This window comes from Corvus kubaryi, unplaced genomic scaffold (genome assembly GCF_017639235.1).
Source record: "Corvus kubaryi isolate FWS band 111438036 unplaced genomic scaffold, C.kubaryi_AGA036_p1.0 37387, whole genome shotgun sequence".
Lineage (NCBI taxonomy): Eukaryota > Metazoa > Chordata > Aves > Passeriformes > Corvidae > Corvus > Corvus kubaryi.
The window spans coordinates 1,260,821-1,280,432 of record NW_024581129.1 but is presented as its reverse complement, the minus strand read 5'-3'; the positions used below and the strand labels follow the sequence as shown (position 1 = coordinate 1,280,432).

At 41.7% G+C, this 19,612-nt stretch overlaps 1 protein-coding gene across 7 annotated transcripts in view; it reads right to left on the bottom strand.

The window, feature by feature from the left end:
* Nucleotides 1-19,612, bottom strand: part of TMC5 (transmembrane channel like 5) — a 23,485-nt gene extending 3,873 nt beyond the window's left edge. The window contains exons 1-21 of one of the 7 annotated variants that reach the window (XM_042037321.1): nucleotides 19,531-19,612; nucleotides 12,847-13,008; nucleotides 12,118-12,302; nucleotides 11,643-11,747; nucleotides 10,808-10,897; nucleotides 9,955-10,054; nucleotides 9,293-9,383; nucleotides 8,724-8,972; nucleotides 8,428-8,579; nucleotides 7,748-7,892; nucleotides 7,051-7,206; nucleotides 6,347-6,513; nucleotides 5,959-6,037; nucleotides 5,480-5,577; nucleotides 5,213-5,350; nucleotides 3,721-3,816; nucleotides 3,066-3,141; nucleotides 2,335-2,468; nucleotides 998-1,171; nucleotides 528-606; nucleotides 105-197 (exon numbers count right to left, since the gene is read on the bottom strand). In XM_042037321.1, the coding sequence (XP_041893255.1) occupies nucleotides 105-197; nucleotides 528-606; nucleotides 998-1,171; nucleotides 2,335-2,468; nucleotides 3,066-3,141; nucleotides 3,721-3,816; nucleotides 5,213-5,350; nucleotides 5,480-5,577; nucleotides 5,959-6,037; nucleotides 6,347-6,513; nucleotides 7,051-7,206; nucleotides 7,748-7,892; nucleotides 8,428-8,579; nucleotides 8,724-8,972; nucleotides 9,293-9,383; nucleotides 9,955-10,054; nucleotides 10,808-10,897; nucleotides 11,643-11,747; nucleotides 12,118-12,302; nucleotides 12,847-12,920 (2,481 nt within the window). In that variant the 5' untranslated portion in view covers nucleotides 12,921-13,008; nucleotides 19,531-19,612. Of the gene's footprint in view, nucleotides 1-104; nucleotides 198-527; nucleotides 607-997; nucleotides 1,172-2,334; nucleotides 2,469-3,065; nucleotides 3,142-3,720; nucleotides 3,817-5,212; nucleotides 5,351-5,479; nucleotides 5,578-5,958; nucleotides 6,038-6,346; nucleotides 6,514-7,050; nucleotides 7,207-7,747; nucleotides 7,893-8,427; nucleotides 8,580-8,723; nucleotides 8,973-9,292; nucleotides 9,384-9,954; nucleotides 10,055-10,807; nucleotides 10,898-11,642; nucleotides 11,748-12,117; nucleotides 12,303-12,846; nucleotides 13,009-19,103; nucleotides 19,239-19,261; nucleotides 19,364-19,530 lie in introns of those variants that run through there. The other 6 variants (XM_042037322.1, XM_042037325.1, XM_042037320.1 and 3 more) reach the window with 6 other exon arrangements.

The window sequence follows — 19,612 nt, the reverse complement described above, 5'->3', positions numbered from 1 at the left end:
AAACACGGACTTTTCCCAACCCAGCAGCCTGTTTGCACAGCTGGAGGAGGCACCTGCAACTGTACCAAGTAATGGAACAGCAGAACCTGAGCAGTCAGACTGACCTGCTGGCCTTGTCCTCTCAGCGCAGACAATCTTTGGGATGCCCTTTGCTGTGCCCGTAGTCTTTTAAGCAGAAGCAGCTTTTCTTTTCCTGCCTGTAGTCAAGACATAGTTGATCATCAGCTGGAATGGACTAATTGTCCTTGAGAGACTCAAGGCCTGTAAGTAACCACTGACCAAAAGAATTCCTTCTATTCTAAAACAATCTGTCTACAGAGGGAGCTGCAGCAGCACATCTTGAAGATATAATTCTTTTGCAATAACTCTATTTGTGAGTTAGATTTCCCTGCAACCCCCATGGGGAAGGGCTCCCACCCTCCCCTGCACAGTGATAGGAAAAGCAGGTTACAGCCCCACAAAGCTGGATGAGACAAACAACATAGAAGCCAAATTATACAAAAGATACAGCTGAAAGCCAAACTTACATTAATAATCTGCTCATGTAAGCGTTTGGTCATGGCCTTCCTTCCTTGTATTATTTGCCAGTAAAGATAGGTAACAATTCTAAACAAAACAAAACAGGTCCAACATATGAGCATTTTATTCTAGGCAGTGTCTAGATAGAAATGTATCTTGTTTATTTTTACCCATTAAAAGACATATATACACACATCTCTGTACACACACACATATATAAAATAGATGTATGCAATTACTCAAGGAATGGCAAACACATAAAATTGCTTAAAACATGGTAAATGCATGAAATTGCTTAAAACATTCTCTTGGAAGACCCAAACATTTATGGGCTTGTATTCAAGATGAGAGGTACATTTGAGTGAGTCAACAACACAAGATGCCTTTTGGATAACGAAATAACATAGAATGCCTCTGTCATTGCCAGTTTTTTCCACTTAAGGCCTTTTTCTGGTTCTTTTCATTAGCAGATACTTACAGTACAATACTAGAGAGGATGAAGAAGAAAAGTTCACTTGTAATTAAGTTGTGGTAGATCCACACTACCCATTTCGAGGCAGTGTAACTTTCCAGTATTTGTACCCACTCAGAGACTGCAGCATACATAGAAGACAAGCCTCTGAAAGGACCACATCCTTCTGAAGGTTTTAACCTGAAAGTGTGAAAAAACAGCTACTGGAAGCTTTGTATGTTAACCAGTGAGTTAGTTAATATTCTGATTTTGTACATCAGTTTTCTACAGCCCTCTGCTGTCTTTGGGCTCCCAGGGTACTTCCATGATCTGTGTTTCATTGTTAACTTGTGTCCCTCTCAGGCCATTAAATGCCCACCCCAGCCTGTGCACTGAGAGATGAGCCCTTGCTGCAATGGATCAGTACCAAGCCCTGTGAGCACAATCTTGACCTAAATGCAACACGTCAATCACTGTAACACATGATACAGCAAATTGAAAAACTGGATTTTTTCAACATTTCACCACAGGGAACCATCATTTCACCTTGCCTTCAGGGACATGAGTCACTGCAGATCTTCAGTAACAACAGAATGTGGTGAAATAAGGCAGCCCATTATAGGAATTAACTTAATTCCTAATTAAATTAATTTTCAGGTAGACTGAAATAGGAAAGGGTTTGCTTTGAAACTGAACCGCTCCAGACAGTCTGAAATTCCCACTTGCCATCTGGAAATGATAGCTCTGATAGCTTTCATCCCATCTGGTTTCATGTGTTGCCACCTGTCTCACTAAATATTGAAATCACGTTGCTGACAATTGTCAAGAGAAAGGCATATCCATGCTGCCCTCCTTCCCGTGAGCAGAGTAACACACACAAAACCAAAGCAGCTTTAAAATACTGGTGACAACCCAGATGCATTATTACAGGGTCAGCACCGCCTGCAGAAAGAGCCTCTGGAGTTCACAAATAATCCAGAAGCTGATCTCAGCTGAGTTTTCCCAGGCCTGTCTCTGCTGCAGACCCAGTATCACCTGTAACCAGAGTAAGTCCAGGAGCCAGGACTCGGTCACAGAATCTTTTGGAAGAGGAGGAAAAGTAAAATTTGATGCATTTAAATAGGAATCCAAAACTTCAGTGCAACTTTGTTTCTCCACCCACTTTCTCATGGGACAAGTTACTCAGCGAGCCACATTCTCCCAAGCTCAATCTTGTTTTCAGAATACAGAACATCTCATGAGCATCTGAAACCTTCCACCACCAATTAATAAAAGTTCTTTTATAGAGAAATGCAGACTTCTCTGCCTGGTATCAGGTCACACAGCATAATTTAGAAGGCCTGAATGCCAGTGCTCTTCCATACCTCCAGACAGTGACTCCAATGACAGACAGGACTCCAAGGAAGGAAGGACAGAACAGCAGGAACAGGAAGGATGTCATCATTTGAGCAGTTCTCCAAACTTTGCGAGGGGGCTGGCAATTCCTCATCAGACTGACCTTTAAAGAGATGAAGGTACTTTGGAATGCTGTTACCTGCCACTTCAACTTGGTTTACGCCGATCCCACTGAAATTGCTGGAATAGCATCTATCAAAAGTTTCCAAGAACAACTTTTATGTGAATTTGATAGATATACTCTAGTTTTAGAAAACTTCAAGAATATAGTCTTAAAATAGTAAGAGGCAAAATGAGGTTCTGATGGGTTCTTCAGAACTCTCTTGGGTAGAGTTTGCCTTTGCAGCATATGCAAACTCATGGCTCAGGGAAGTCTGAATCCATCTTTCTACATACAGCTTTGTTCTACATTCAGCACTACAGACTGCTTCATGACCCAGCAAACAACTTATCATCTGCTCATTCTACTGAGACAAAGAATTCTGAAAAGAAGACACTTCCACCATGATCTTTAGCTGAATCCCTCTGCTTACACCTACATAACTTGGCAGAGTGGAGTTGCTGGGGAGTAACTGGGAAGCCAAAATCACAGCTACAGGCTGAGTGTCTATATTGACATAGACACTTGTCCACTGTTAATTTCCCAGCCTTTAATTTTACTACTTTATTATTTACAATGAATACATGTAAAGTTTGTTACCTTTTTCACAAAAAATACTATTAAAAATGCTATCATCTGGATACCAGGCAGCAGAGGTGAGAACAGGATACCAATCCTACAAGAAAGGATTTATTGGAGAAAAAAGTTACATCTTCACTATTCACCACTCACTTCTCTGTGCACTGGAAGCAGAAAAATACCACAATACTTTCATATACAGATAGTGTGGGATTATTTAGAAATGTGATTATTTTAATCTTGATCCTCTAGCAGTAAGTGCACCTTGGAAAATATGCAATTTCAAACACACATATCTACGTACAGATCTGCAGAACTCTCTTATAGTTAGAGTAACATATTCATTCTTGGAAATAAGGCATCTTTTCCAGCATTTAATGCTGAGACTATTTCAACAAGAATATCATCCCAGTGGGGAAGTAAACATAACTCCAGGATACTCCTGCAGGAACCTATCAGGTATCTCCCAGACCAGGTGGCAACCTGGTAAACTACTGACTGAAGTTATTGTTACTGCCCACATAATTACTTTGGCAAGCCACAGTCCTTACCAAAGGCACTGAACAGGTCATCTCCCAGGCATTCTTTCTGGGAAGCACCCACAAACATCAGAATAAGAATTTTCCATGATATTTCTAAGTGCAAATGAAGTTTTGGCTGTAAATTTAACACTTACCAGGTCAAAGTCTGTGCATAGATCAAATCTAAAACATTTCGTCCAATATCAAACTCTGGCGGCCCCAGGCTCACACAGACTGTAGTTCCAATAATTCTGGGGGGGCGGGAAACAAAAACTATTGCACAACAGCATTTGCTAAATGATAAAGACCTCTGTAAAAATCCCTGTAAATGACCTGAATACAAGCATCAGTGGCAAATTATTTAGAGGCTGCATTAGTGTCATGCAAAGCAGCCACAGCTCATTCATTGGACAGCACAGCAAAAATGAAACAACTTGAAATAAGCAAATTCCCGTAACGCACAGCAGGGTTGAAATAAGACCTAGTACATATTTCACACAACTGAAATAAAAAACCAACAAGGATTTCTTACTGTATCAGTACCTATCTATACTACAGTAACTACTTGTTACTTACTTTAAGCACAAATATCCTTGTGCTTAAGCAGCTGAAATATCAATGGGCCTCAGTACAAAATTCTAAGTTTTTCATGTCCTGAGAATTTTCAGCCTCAATAAAAAAATTAACGAAAGACAGATACTCAACTTATCCTTGAGTACATCCTACTTCAAACTAACTGAGGTTGCAAGGAGCTGAAACAGACAGATAAGCAAGTACTGAGAGGATTCCTACTGAGGACTAACAATCACTTTTAGTCACCTCGTTTTTCCTGAGCTGGGGAGATTCAGTTTTTTGCTTGTTGTAGCAAGGGCAATAAAGATTTTGGTAACTATCACATCTTGATACCACCTTATCAACTGCATCATCACCAGAGCTGGGCTTTCAGGAGGTTACTCTGAACACAAAATATTAAATACAAGCAATTGTACTTTTAACCTTTCACAGGCCTACGTGCCCAGCTTAGGGGAGGCTGTTCATCACATGACATTGCAGTTTTAGTTCTTTGACCTTTTTCTGGGAGGTGGTTTCCTACCTGAACACAACGAGAACAGGAGGATTAAAGTACACTGGCAAGAGCCGTGGAGGAAAAATCTTCAAGGGCTTCCCAACATTGTTTTGTATTCATTTAACAGAAAGTTAACAAAGTCCTACCTTGTAAACCAAACTTGTTCAAATTATGGGCAAAGAACAAACAATGGATCTCCTACACAAAAGTATGGCCAGGAACCTAACTGCTCTGTAGAGCTGGCAAGCACTTAAATACTGCCTAAGCCATAAGTAATGTTTGGCACTAGCAAGGTTCACACAGCAAATGTCAGAAGTGAATGACTTCTTCCTTATGTGCTGAGCTGTATCCACATCCAGTCCACAATACTTTCTCACTTATCATGCTGCAGACCTCTACATTTGAGAGACTCATTATGTGCTTAATAAGACTGATAAAATCAGATTTTAAACTTGTGGACACTATAGTGACATAACTAAGAGGGGAAAAAATCACAGTGGGGGACAAAGCAAGGAAAGGCAGCAGTGTGTCCATGCATATGCAGAAAAGATGGGTTTGTGCTTGAGACAACTGGTTGTCACCTCACTCTCAGGAAATCCATGAGAGTAGAATGTGGCTTCCTCCCTGCATGTGTTTCCATCTCCAAAGGGAAAAAGGACACGCCAGCCTCCTTGTAAGGAGGAGCAGCAATATGCACCAGGCATGTACACAGAGACTGCCTGGTGGGGAAAATCAAGGAAACTTCAGAGGTGCCACAGCCACGCTTCTGCTGGGCTTTTCTCACATGGAGAAAGCAGATCATATCTTTGGTTAATGAGGGAAAACGAGATTAGAAAAGTAGTACTCACCTTCGTAAAAACTCTCCAAAGAAAGAGCCAAGCAAACAAAATATGAAGTCAACTAGAACAAGACGATAGATATCTTGGCCAACCAGAGTTTCCCAGCACTTTAAGAAGCAGAAGGAAAAAAACAAAACAAAACAAAATCATACCTAGAAGTTAAAAATCATGCAATTGAAATATTGTTCCCAGATGCTTGGGCATCTGAAACTTGATCAAAGATCTGAAATCTTGATCAAATATATTCTAGCAGCATGGCAAATCATAGTTGACTTCTCAGTGAACAATGCTGCCAGCCAGCTGAGACCTGAGCTGGGCCATTCATTTTTTCCTACAGTTCCTTCCTCTCAAGCTGCTAATAAAAACTGTTAGGATATGAAACTCAGCTTCCCAAGACACCACATGTACTTCTCTTAGCTGAAGTCTCTTATCAGAGTGGTTCCTAACCTGGCACTGCAAGTCAGAGATTTGTGGTTTTGAAACGTTACCTGCGACTCTGAGGTAGCCACAATGTTAAGCCAGTAGTAGCTCAGTATTCCAACAACTGACATTTTCAGGATGATAATTCTAAAAAGAAGAAGTAACAGTAACTGCACCAACAGCTGGTCCATACCTGGAGGGAGTGATGGCAGGGTGACCACTGGTCACACTTTATTACCTCCTCTTGGCACTGCAGAGTGCCAGGACTAACAGGAGCTCTCCTGGGAGCTCAGGTGTGGCATTGTTCTATTGTCCTGGCAGAAGGGGAGCTGGGCATGACAACCTTGGCACAACATCTGCTTAACAGGCCCCCACACCACCCAGCCACAGCTTTGTATCCAAAAGAAGTCAGACAACTTCAGGCCAAAAGCACAAAGAGGTGGCAGCAAGAAATACCTGGCAATAGTGACATATATGTGCTGTCCAGGAGTCTGAAACCTCTCCAGGTGCCCAAGCCAGGAGAAGAAGAATGGGATCAATGTGTTGAGGAGAGAAGCAATCACAGGTAGCACCAACATGGCAGCTTGGCCCTCTAGGTCATTTCTATGCCCTTTCATAAACAGCTTAGAGAAGAAAAAAACCATAATCAAACAACTCAAACTTAGAGCCTTAACCAAAATGCCTCAAGGTGTGTCCACAGGGAAGCCCCCAGCTGTTCTCAGGTTAGAGACTGTCATGTTTTATGGGCCCATGACCAGCAGCACAGTGACCCTCTCCCCTTCCCCTACATTATGTGGGACCCAGAGTGGGAGCCCCAGCTCAAATGCAGCTCCTAGGGAAGAAGGGGCAGGTCTTTCTGGGCCTGCTTCTTGTTGTTTGTCCCCAGGCCACCAGATGCACTGTCCCTAAGCTGACCATGGGCCCAGGCAAGCAGCTGCTGGAGAGAGAAGGGAGATTTGCTCAGACTCCTCAGGTCCCACACTCTTGCCATAGTCCCCAGTGGGGTGGGCCTTGCAAAGCAGCTCTTTAGGTGCAGCAGAATTTGTGTCTGCACTGGCAGCAACAACAGCTCTGCTCCCCTGTGCTCCTCGTAGTGAACAGAGCAGTGCTCGTGCTCATGTGAGATACCCACGTGGAAAAATGCAAACTCTGGCCTTTACCTCGAGGTTATTAACGGAGAGGAAGTAAACACCAGTACAAGCAGCTGCTGCTGTTCCCAGGGAAGCAACCCAAGCAAGAAGGTGAATAGCAATACGAAGAACTCTCTCCATCACAGAAAAATCTAGAACTTCTTTGTTTACTTCAGTGAGGTCTTCCTGCAAAGAAACAATTCCTAATGAAGAAGTTCTTAGTCAACAGCATAAGGCAAAACTTGCTTCAAGGAACCACTTGAGAAACTGAGTAAAAGATTTTTGCTCTAGAAGATGGGCAGAGTAATGTCCTAGGAACATTTATTAGGCAACTTTGTGTTCCTATCCTAAAAGTCAAGTTCCACAGATAATATTTTCAGCCTGCCTCTTGTTTATAAAATGGTTAAATAGCAGGAAGGAAAAAAGCCAGAAGAAATGTTTGGCAAATATTTAATAGTCACAGAGATTCATTCAATAGAACAGAAGCACACAAATATTTATATGTAGCTTAAAGACAAAAGGAAAACAAGTAGCTAAGCCATTTCCAGGAGGTCAGACCAAATGAAACTCAGGAAGGCAGGAAAATTTAAGTCTCTCAGGCACAGGTCTAGCACACTCGTGTCACTCTGCCAGAAACTTTTATGTGCACACACAAATTTGTATGCACAAATAAGCCTCCAACAGAACGACTCACACACCTTAGTTTTGTACCTCCTGTGGTTTGTACCTTTATCTGTGTGCTGAGATTCTTTTGTTTCAGCTTCACAGCTTTTTCATTAGTTATATTGAAGTCCCAAGTGCAGAGCAGCTTGCTGGCATTCCCAGAGTATCCCTGAGGGTTAACTAAGTTCCTGGAGAAGGATTTTGCCATGCTGCAATTAAAATAAAACTGGTGAGATGTGTAACAGGGAAATTCATCAGGTCTGTACAGCAGGGCAAGGAAGGAGATTTGTCAGCTTTCCATCCTATCCCAAGGTTACTGGGCCTATGTCAGAGCATGTCACATATGACAATGTGGAAAACAAACTTTCATGTAAGGAACTCTACCATTTCCATCTCAAAATTGTTGCTGACAATCTTTCCCTCTGGAAGGCCACATCAACAAGAAACAATGTTAGCAACAACAGCTTACAAAAGGGGATCACAGTACTCACTGGTTTTGAACTGGGATTCTCTGTATGTCCCTTACTATTTTGCAGTTATTTTTAATTTCTGTAATAAAGGATTGATTTCTGGAGACTGTCTTCTAAGCAGAAATTTCTACTTAAACTCTACACCTGTAAAGAAGGACTTACAGAAACATACTCAAGTAATTATTACTTCTAACTGTTGACAGGATGGGGTTTTTTATTGTCTGGCAATTTTTTTACTTAATATAAGAGAAATAAGAACTCACGGTCAGGTTACCTGAACAACAAGATAAGAAAACAGATGACAAAATATGTTCCAACAGTGAAAATATAGGCCAGCTGCATGTTGTAAGATGGACCATTCTCTATTTTACTGATTGTAGCATTGGTGTAAAAGCCATAGTAGAGCACTGTTTTTTGAAAATAACCCTGAAAAGACAAGGACATGATTCAGAATATTTGCTGTCACCTCCATGGTGGAAAGAATCATCATCTGAAGACCAGTTAATGGAGGTGGGAGCTGTTCTATTCCTTATCATGAAATCACAGATGTGATTAATTTTAAATACTTACAGCTCCAGTGAGCAGCTCCAGGCCCGTGAATGAAAGGTTATTTGGTTCTGCTGCAAGAAACTGAGGAATTGTGATGAAACCAAAGTTTATGAGGAATGAGAAGAGGTTAAAATTTAGCAGCCACTTCAAGAAAACAAAGTAAGAAAGAACACTTGTTCCAAACTCAGCACCAATGATCTTCAGAGCCTTGTGCCAAATCTGCAGTAGGTGAAAATATTCTGAAAGAGTATTTCCAAATCGCCGAAATGACTGAAGGGAAAAAGAGGAGAGAGATGAATCTCAGCAAGCAAACAGGACTCAATTTCACTTAATGAAGCCTCTCATTTTAATATTACTGTTTCATTTTGATGTTAAGAACAGATTTGCCCCACTCCATGCACCATAAGATGGTTAACTGGTGCTCCTAAGCGCTACTGCAGTGCAAGTCATTATTAATGAACACTGCAGCAATTACCTGGATCTTTGGTAAGTAACATGAAGCAAGACACCAGCTTGCTCTGGAGACAGTGATAACATTGCAGTTGGAGTACTTTGCTCTGCTGTGACTGACAGAAGTTTCTGGCACTTACCACTGCTGCTCCCTGCAGACACCGTGTACAGCCGGAAGGGTGAGCACCACGGTGCCTTGACTTTTTTGTTATTTCTCTAAGAACTTTATTTCTGTGGAAGAGCAGGGCAGGGGTGACAATCATTATAGAGTTGTAACTGAATCAAGAAGCCTAAGGAGATGCTGCAAACACAGTTTCACCCATGTGCACATGAACAGAATTAGTACAACATGGAGATGTTCTTAGTGATTCATTTGATATTAGCTGATACCATGGCTCCTGTCACTGCTCTGACAGTGTGTTCTAACCCCTCCACTAACTTATACTGGCAGCAGAAATTAAATATACTCTGTGAGGAGACAAAACAATGGTTGAGACCATGTGGTCTCTTCTCCATTTTCAAAGACCAACATCCAAGTTTTCTTTGAAAATAAATCTCAGGTCATAATTTATAATCAAATCCCAGGACCTTGATAATCTGTTTTATATTACCATGAGAGATTCTTATCTCCATCATTAAATTATTTTCTCTTGCAAGACATTAACTTTTTTTAAGTGCATTAAGAAGTACTTTGTCATAAAGTGACAAATCAAAGCTCAGCAGATGGAAAATGCCCATAATTGATAGCTAGATGTTGCTAGAAGTTTATAAAACTAAACAGATAAACTTTTTTTTTTTTTACCTGATCTCTCTCCTTTTACTCATGGCCTCTGGAAGCTTCTGGATTGCTTTAATCCTTTCATTGATGGACATACTTGCAAGACTTCCAACTAAATCTTCCTCTACATCAAACCCATGCAAAAAACAAAATTTGGGGATAAGAATACAGTAATTTTTATACACAGCCTGCAATGCACATAACAACATCCCCCATTTACACTGCTACCAAGGTGAGCAAGCTCTGAGACTTAATAATAGTGCCCAGAATATCTTCAGTTCCCTCAGAACTCTAAATCAGATGCAAGCAAGCAGTACAAGAATGTTCACAGACATAGCTTCAGTATAAAGGAAAATAAAATACTGAGACAACTCCAAGATTCTGGTCCATTGCTTGATCACTGTTTGATAGTTACACTTCTGTGATGCTACTTATTGACTTGAAAGCTAAACTTTTGCTTTATTTCTTCTGTAATGTTAGTTGATGTTAGTGCCCATACTTAGCACTACCTATGCCAGAGACACACCTGTATGACCTGATAATCAGGCTGCTTTTGCATAGCTGGAATTTGATGCTAATTCCAGACACAGTGGCTGAAAACAATCCATTAGCTGGTCAAACAAATTCTAATAAAGAGCTTAGCATTTCTTTCTACAATTTAACACATTCATACTGCACTGCACTTCATTTATCATGGGGTTTGAGTGTGTTAGGAAAGTATAAAAGATTAATCACTAGTGTAACACAAACCCAAGTTGTCCCCATAAGCACAGAAGGGCTGTACATGCAACTCTGGTGAGAAACTGAGAGCTGTGTCAACCACACCATCCTTGTAGCAGACACTGTCATAAACTGAACCCCTTCTCCAAACCCCTACCTTCACTGCACGCTGGATCTGTTTCAAACATGGAAGAAGTAATGAAGATCTCATCAGGTGGTCTTCGGTTGCGTCTCCGAATGAAGCTGTCTAAATAACATGCATTCTTTAGGAAGCCCAGATAGTCCTGACAATTTGACTTAAGAAATTCAAGTTTCACTTTCACAGGAACACGTTAAAAGTCTACCCTTCAATCTCACTGACCTCATGCAAACACACTCCCCCACTCACTTCTTTCCTGGTCATGTCATGATTTACAACTGCATCCACTTTTTCAGATAAACGCTGGAAAAGAGGAGCTGAGCCCAGTCTTCAGCTGTCATGGAGAACTCCAACTAACCCATTCATAAATGCACACATTCATTATTCAATTCATTATTCATTTCTTCCTAGAAGATGAGGCCTTTATTTTAAAATCCTTCCACTGCCTTCAGGGGGATCATTTTAGACTCCCACTACATCATGCTGAGTAAGTTATATGTGCCAAACTCCCATTTCCCTGGGGCCAAAATGCAGCTGCTCTCTCCACCTCCTTTCATCCACTTATTCAAACACAGGTGACTATACTCCTTAAAAGCATCTGCCTTCCAGCCATGACACAGATGAGTTTAGCCACAGCTTTCCTTGACTAGCCTTCCCAGTAAGCTAATGGCAAATTCCAGTGTCACATCCCAGTGTGGAGCTCAGCTCTCTGGTGTGGAAGGACCCTGTTGATGACTCCTTCTATTGTGTGAAAATATTCATGCCTGAACAAGAAGGCTTTAAAATATTTATTAGTATTATTTTATGGAGGGTGAGACTGACATGCACTATTGTGATGCACCACAATCCTTACCTTCTGATCCACTGGAAATTCTGTGGGTATAGGGATAATCCAGCAGATGGAAGGTAGACTGTGGGGTGTAATTCAGTTCTGGCTCAGGCTCAAAGGAAAGATTGTCTGTCGAAGGGAATCAGAGTTACACAAAGTTGCAAACTGCTATGGGCTATTTACAGACACAGAATACCAACCCTATGACAAAATACAGATCTACTGCCAGCACAGCAACGTATTCCTGTAACAAAACTCCCATACTCCACTCCAAAGTACATCCTAGTACTCAAAAACTTACTCAGTCCATACAAGACAATATCACTTGACCTGTTAATGACAGATTTGCTAATAAAACACCTGAACAGCTTAAAAGAAAAAAAAAGCTAAAACTATATACAGAGTTGAGCTCTGCAGAGCCGCAGGGCTCCCTCAGGATGGAGCAAACTGTGATTTGTTCCAGTGATTCTCTGAGCTGGTCACATGAGAAACTCCATACCTGTGAAATTTCCATATGGACTTGTGCTCGGTAGGTCCTGGCTGCACTCAGAGCCAGCTCCCAGCGAGGCCATGGGGATGGCCACAGGGTAGTTCTGCTCCCTCCCTCTGCCTTCTCCATAGCAACTGGGCAGTGAAGGATCGTAAGGGGTTTGGTGGGAGAATGGATTGCTTTGAGAACTCCCCCTGTGTAAGCAATAAAAAAGAAAAACCTGTCATAAAACCCCTCAATTGCTATCCTTAATAATTTGCTACCTATTAGCATCAAATTTGAGTATGTTATAAAACAAACACTGATAGTGAGAGGTAGTTTGTATTTAGAACTTCAACATCATAATTCTGATTTGGTCATCAAATGAATTAGGAAGGTTAAAACTTTTCTCTACCTGAAGTTAGCTTAGACTCTTACTAAACAGGAATACCTGCTTGGAAAACAAAGATATCCAAGGTTATAGACCATTGTGAAAATTACTGGAACTAAAAAATATCTACAACATTATGCCATAAATACATTTAACTGAAATTCATCCAACATGTAGAAAATAAACACACCATTTCCCTTGAATGCTGCCTTCCTGGTAACAGCTTTAAAAATTTGTCTGAGAATGAAAGCATAAAGGAGGGATCAAAATAAATCTACAAATTAAACCTCCAGAGAAGTAGTTTCTTCTGCATATAAATGATTTTATTTCTTATGGCACAGTCACACAGCAAAATTAAATAAACTCACCTTCTATCAATTTCCAATGTCTCAGAGAAGTGGTAGTCTGGATTTTCAAAGGCTTCATTGTAATGATAAGACATGACAATTCCTTGGTTTGAAGGATGAAATCTTCCTTATTTTTGTCTCCACTGCTTCATTAATATGGTAATGGGAAGACTGATTAGAGACCTGATTACAAAATAGATGCAGGTACATAAAAATTAAAGGAAGGAACTCCATTTTAGCAACTTAGAAGACTCTGCTACTCTCCTAACAAATAACACGAAACAATATAAATCAGCAGTGGTTGAAATTCATGCCATTTACCATCAGGAAATTGGGGTCCACCTGAAGTTTCAGGTAAAATATGAACTAATATTTCTCTATAGTGAGGTCTCCCCAAACCTAAGGAACTGCAATGTCACTGAAGTTTTCCCAACACTAATGAGGCCAGGCTTTAGAAGCATGTCAAAACATTAAGAAAAAAATAAAGCTCTCCCTCTCCTCCTTAAACAATAAAAGCCAAATACACAAATTTTCTCCAAAAAATTCACTACATTTCCAAAATCAAAGAGGAGGTGAAGCCTGCCCTGTTCCTTGCTAGCAGTGCATATCTAGGCTTTAGCTGGGAACAAGGGACCTGCAGGATCATGGCTTTGTACAGAGCTGACAACATCTAGAGACTCATTTTCAATGAGGGCTCTTGTAATTATTTAATGCCTCGATACCTTAAATAGGTCTGGTTTTACATTTAGATTTCTCACAGAGTGCTCCATTTTAATCTTAAACAAGCCAGACTTGGTCAGAATTTATTGAGCGGGAGTCCTCCTGAGTCAGTAAAAAGGGAAAGTTACATTTGAAAAACAGAATCCAAATTAAACAGGCAGTTCTTACAATTAATCAAAACTCATACTCAAAATAAAAATGGAAACTATTTTTAGCATTTGTTCTTAAAGGCACCATGCAATTTTCCTAAGCTGGCAAGCTATTCCACAGCAGGGAAGGGAAAAATAAAGGATAAAGGGCACATCTGGCAAAACCCATCAGACCCTATTTTTATTTCAGCTCCATTCCTAGAAAAGCAGAGCTGAATCTCATTTAACAGTAGACTCTCAACAAACTTCTTCATTTGCAGTAGATTTTATTTGTGATTTTTACTGCACCAAAGGAAGTATTACATCGGCCATCCATATCAACCAACTCACTGACATCAACCAACCAGAAGGAACAGATCAGCCTGGCTGGAAAATACATCTGGAAAATACAGCTTCTTTCTCTTACTCATTTGAAAGACCTCTAGGCTTATCCATAAAGGCTTCCTCAGAAACTCAAAAAAGCCCAAGATAGATTCTCTGTTGGCTTGGTCATTGTCCACTTTATTTTCTTTGAGTCTTATGATGCACTGCATGCCAGGATCACTATGAAAGTCCACAGGGACATTTACAGTCAAACACTGACCCCAGCATCTGAAACCACTCTGGTTTTTCTCCACTCACTGAGTTTTAAGGACTTGAAATAAATTTTCTGCGTATGCTGAGGCAAATTCAAATCTGACAGTTTATACATTTCTGACCAGTCATAGCTCACTGGAAAGAACCCAAAGCAGGTAATGCTCAAAGTAAACCATCTCTTTCCTCTTTTCAACCTATTATGGAATGCAGAAAGCATAGCTCCAGAAAAAGATACGACATTTAGACTTAGTTTTCCCTTTTAAAAAATTATTTAGAAGGAAAAATATAGCTGGAGGACAGAGGTCATTTGTGAAAGACAGAATGCAGGATCTTGACAAATCTTCCCTTTGCAGAGTGGCGTTCATTTGGTGATTATGCTTTTGGATTTCAGCAAGCAACTAATCTTGCTGAAAGAAACCCTGTGCACCTTCTCTGGAGTACAGAAGGGTTTAGGATCAGTGGGTTTAATGAGCATTGATATGTAAATAAGTTAGAAGACCTGTGGAGAGTGTGCTTTCTGCTCAAATCGTTCAACCCAGTAATGATACAGACCAGTAAACTCCAAGCAGTGCAGACTCATACTTCTGGATCTTTTCCCAGAAAATAACTCCCTTCACATCACAGACCAACAGCCTTGACAAAATATTCCAGGTTAGTTTCATCCCTTCCTGTGCAGGTAATGTTCTGCTATAGACACTAATCCTCATGTAGAACATAACAAACATTAATATCTTGCCAAAACAGCACTTTGTCCTGGCATCAAGCTTCAGGAAAGCCACTTAGACCATCAAGCTCCTTACCTGTAATCCCTCAGTAAAAAAGATTTCTTAAAGTAAATCCTATTTACACACATCTTGAAGTGGAATAAAAATAGTGAATTCCAGAACTACATCATAGATAACTTAATAATGTTGAACGAAGAGAACAGAACTCATGGAAGAAGTGATTCAGGAGGCTGAATGTGCTCTACTTCTCTAAAGATTGTCCAGTTTTGTAGGGTATGACAAGACAGGGCTTCACCATTACTGAAGTTTTATTCATGAATCCCTGTCCTGTTTAACGTGTTCCACACATCTTCATGATGAAAAAATCAGACTGATTTCTGGAAGCCAAAAGTGAGTTTGAGAGACAAGCCAGAGTTTTACATTCTGCATCAGCAGCTGGATTCCAGTACTGATCACCACTCTTCCATTGTGTCAGTCCCAACAGTTTCCACATTTTTGCAACAAACCAGGGAAGCCTCTCAGAAAATCTAAAGGGCCTGTGAATTGACACTAATCAAACACTACACTGGAGAAAAGCTCATCTCTAACTGATGTATTAGCAAGGTAACCAGCATGAATCATACACGGAAGCAAAAGCCACTTATCTTTATGGCATCTTGCCAAAGTACCCAACGAGCACCAACAAAGCCACCTCCCATTGCGTTTTTATTGATGTCAGGAGGGTCAGTTACAGGAACCAACATCAACTCTGCTACTTGAATTCAATTTCAGCAATCTAAATGGTGCCTCTGCTACAAGTGATCTTCCCAGAGACAGATGACATGCAGCAGCACTAAAGACTCCCTATTGCATAGGGAGAGACAAACAAATGGAGAAGGGAGAGCGACAGCACCCCCCTTACAGTCACATGCTGCTGTCTCTCCCAACAGCTTCTTGGATCTTCAGCCCAAATGGATTTATTCCCTAGTCCTATAGTGCAATGGAACCTACCAGAATCTGGATCCCACCCTCCCTATACCTCAGCTGTTCCCAGCAAGAATGGGGTCCAGAAAGCAGCCAGGCAGAAGGAAGCAGGAAAGGGTCTGCCTCTGGCTGCTCTTCAGCGTCATGAGCTCTGCTCCTTATTAACTCTTTATCCATTTTTTTTCACACTTACTCACTTTTTTGCCTTATCCCCTCCATTTAACATTCCGCTTGCAATTCCCCCACAATATAGTAAGACAACAGTATTTTCATCGTGTCCACTTTGCAAGTTAAATCCTTTCTATCACCTGTGGTTGCTTAGACAATGTTTTTGAAGAAGGACCGCTTTCTGTTTGCAGTGTCACAAGCAGGATTCTACTTCTTCACCTGAGTTCAGAAACCTTTTTTATTAAACATGCCCCAGAAACATCTAAAAAAAGCTACAATATGTAGTTAAATTTTAGTGTCCAGTGAAGTGTTATAAAGAGGAGGCACCTACAGTTTTTGCTTAAAGGGAGTGGGTGAAAGTTCAGATATTTCATTAATTCGGTGAAATTCACGGTACTCTCCCTAATCTACCACACACATCCCTGCTTCTCCACCCAAAAGGCCCCACAGATCCATTCCTATGGATTGAAGTACATATGACAATGACTTTGAATGATCTAATCCTTTCCCTGGAGGCTGCTTTGTGAGCAATTCTCTGTGTTTACTGCTTTGTTGCTTTTATTCTCCTAACTCTGACTACAAGTGCAAACTTAATTCATTGGGAAAATCGTAAGGACTGAGATCTACAACTACTGAAATTAGAAAGAGGGAACTGAAGAGCAGGAACAGTAGACCTGGCAGAGAGAGGTAAGGTTAGCAAGAATAAGAAACAACACTGCATTATTTCTTTAACCCTTGAAAAACATTACCTAGCTCATAGTCTGACCATTATGCAGAAAAAGGGGCTGAAGCAAGAATCATTTCATACCAGTGCAAGTCAGCCTTCTGACTGAATTCCCAAACTGCAGACTGTCACATTCTCTGCATTTGGCGGGACTAAATCTTGCTTTGCAAAACTAGTTTTTAAACTCTATTAACCAATATTGCCAGCTACTTGTATTTGAAGGAAATAACTGCTTACAAAAAAAGGAAGGAAGTGAATTTTGAGTACCTGGTTAGAATTTAATTTTCTGCTTTCAGTGGAAAGGCAGCCCACCACAGCAGGTCTATTAGAAGATACTGCTTCCTAGAAGAGTTCTGATATTTTGCCTTAAAAGAAAGCTCTGTTTATTCTGCACTTGCAATGGATACCTATCCTCTTTCCACCTGCAAATTGTACTTTAATGAGCAGTATCAGTTACAGGAGTCTCATTCACCAGTTCAAGTGTAAAAGCTTATGAAGACTACACATATGATTATTTTGGATAACACATAGGAGCTTACATACACTCAAAGGTCTTGGACTGAAAAAGGGCATTGTTCTGTTTGTAATTTCTGGTTTAACTTCCTGTTAAGGATATTCTTGTCTTGTTACTATTTGCACAAGCAACATTTAACAGGACCCTGAGGGAAAACAAAAAGTTTATTTGTCAGAATATTGTGAATACCAGGAAACTAGAACATGGCTAGGGGGAACCAGTCAAAAGAAGAGAACCAGTTTTGTCACAGGTTTCTCCTAACTCTTCAGAATCCTTATATTCAGTTTTCAAATTTTTTGACAAATAATTTCACATAAACTGAACATATTTTTTTTCCCAAACAAAATGCAGCTCCATTAAAATCCAATGTAGCATATTAGTATGCTAGGGGTCTATTCTACAATGAACACACACAACCTATGGACTGTAAAAGTCACAATAAGAGAGTTTTTCACCAAAACGTGAAGGGGACACCAGTGTAAAGTTCTAGTTTCTCTTATACCTGCCCACAGAGCCATACCACACCACCTCAGCACTTTATCACTTTATAGCCTAGAAGTCCTTCTGACAAACTTACTTTGGGGGAAAAAACAACCAATCAAACAAAAAGCACCGAAAGACTAAACATAAAACTAAACAGAAGAACCTCAAAAAAATCAGAGATCTATTAAAATGCCCTAGGGTATATCACCGTGTCCCGCAGCCATAGGGAGGAGGAGAGAAGATCCAGCAGGCAGGAATTGTGCAGCAAGATTGATTTATTTAATGAGTTTAAAAACTCTTTTATAGACTTTTTCTTCATAGTCTAATGGGACAAAGGATCAGCCACCCCTTGGGGTGACTGGCTAAAATCCTAAAACATCCATTGTCAAAATATTTTTCTACTGTACCATAAACAAGCCTTTTCCAAGGTTGCACGTGCTCATGGTTTACAAAACTCTGCGAATATCTTCCGTGAGAGAGAAAAGTCTCTCACGGACTTAGAAGAGAGCAGGAAAAATTCTTGCTAACAGCAATATTCTATCCACAGAGACCAGTTGCTTTGGGTGCAGTACTGACATATCAGCCCAGAAGAGGTGCCGTTCCCACCACATTCCTTAGCGCCTGCAGCCTGCTGTACCCTTACCCGCACTCGGGCTGTGCCGCACGGGCAGGGACCGACCCGCAGCCGAGCTGCCGCTCCTCGAACGCGGCTCTGGAGCCTCTGGGCTGCTTCTGCCCGCACAGCAGGGAGGGCCAGGCTGCCGCGGCTCCAGGGCTGGCAGAGGAGGCAGCGGCGACACTGGGGCAGGGGAAGCAGAAATCAGCACAGCCCCCGCGCAGTGCCACTGCTTACAGGTTTACCGTACTAACAGAGCATTACTAACGACAGCGACTTAGCAATAAAATCCAGGACATGAAGATTTGGCTTTTAGATGTACATTAAGTACTCTGCATAGAAACGTTTCAGCCTTTGTAGGTTAAATAGTAAGTCTGTGTGTTTTTAGGAATTACAGAGTGAAGGACCACAAAGAACACGAATACTGAAGCCCGAGATTTTCCCCACCTACTTAATACAAATTCCCGTTACCTATTGTAACACAAAAAGTCACAGCCTTGGACAATACAGTGCCACATCCATTCGCTGGCTACCAGACACCGACATGCAACCTACCCAAAGTGAAATGTCACGCTCTAGGCTGTGTCCCCAGCCAGGTTGGGGCCACACCTCAGAGTGAAGAGCGACACTGGCTAAATACCTCAGAGAACTGTGGCTGGTAATCTCCCATGGGACCAGCCCTTCCAGCTGAAGGCAGAGGAAGCTCGGGTGTGACTAACGGGGCGATAAGGCTGTTCGTGCCGTTCGTGCAGCCGGGCTGACACCGAGCTCTGGGCACCGCGCTGGGTGGTTATTCACCTCTCAGAGAGCAGAAGCCGAGTACATCCCTGCTATACCCGCAGTCCGACCCTTACGGCTGCATCATTCTAAGCGAGCAGCGGCCGTTTGGAAGCGGCAGCCACCTGCCAGGGCTGCGGTGGCTCCTCCCGCTCCGGTGCGCGGAGAACCCGCCCTCCACCCCGCCGCGGGGCAGCCCCCGCTCGGACAGCGCTGCTCGCTGCAGCCCCCGGCCCTGCCCAGCCTCTCCGGGACGCAGAGCCCCGGAGCCGCCCGTCCCGGCCGCTTACCTCGCTCCCGACCCGGCCGCCAGGAGAGGCTGCTCGGCCGCGGCTCTCCCGCTCCAGGTGCCCCGGAGCCGCCGCCCCGCCC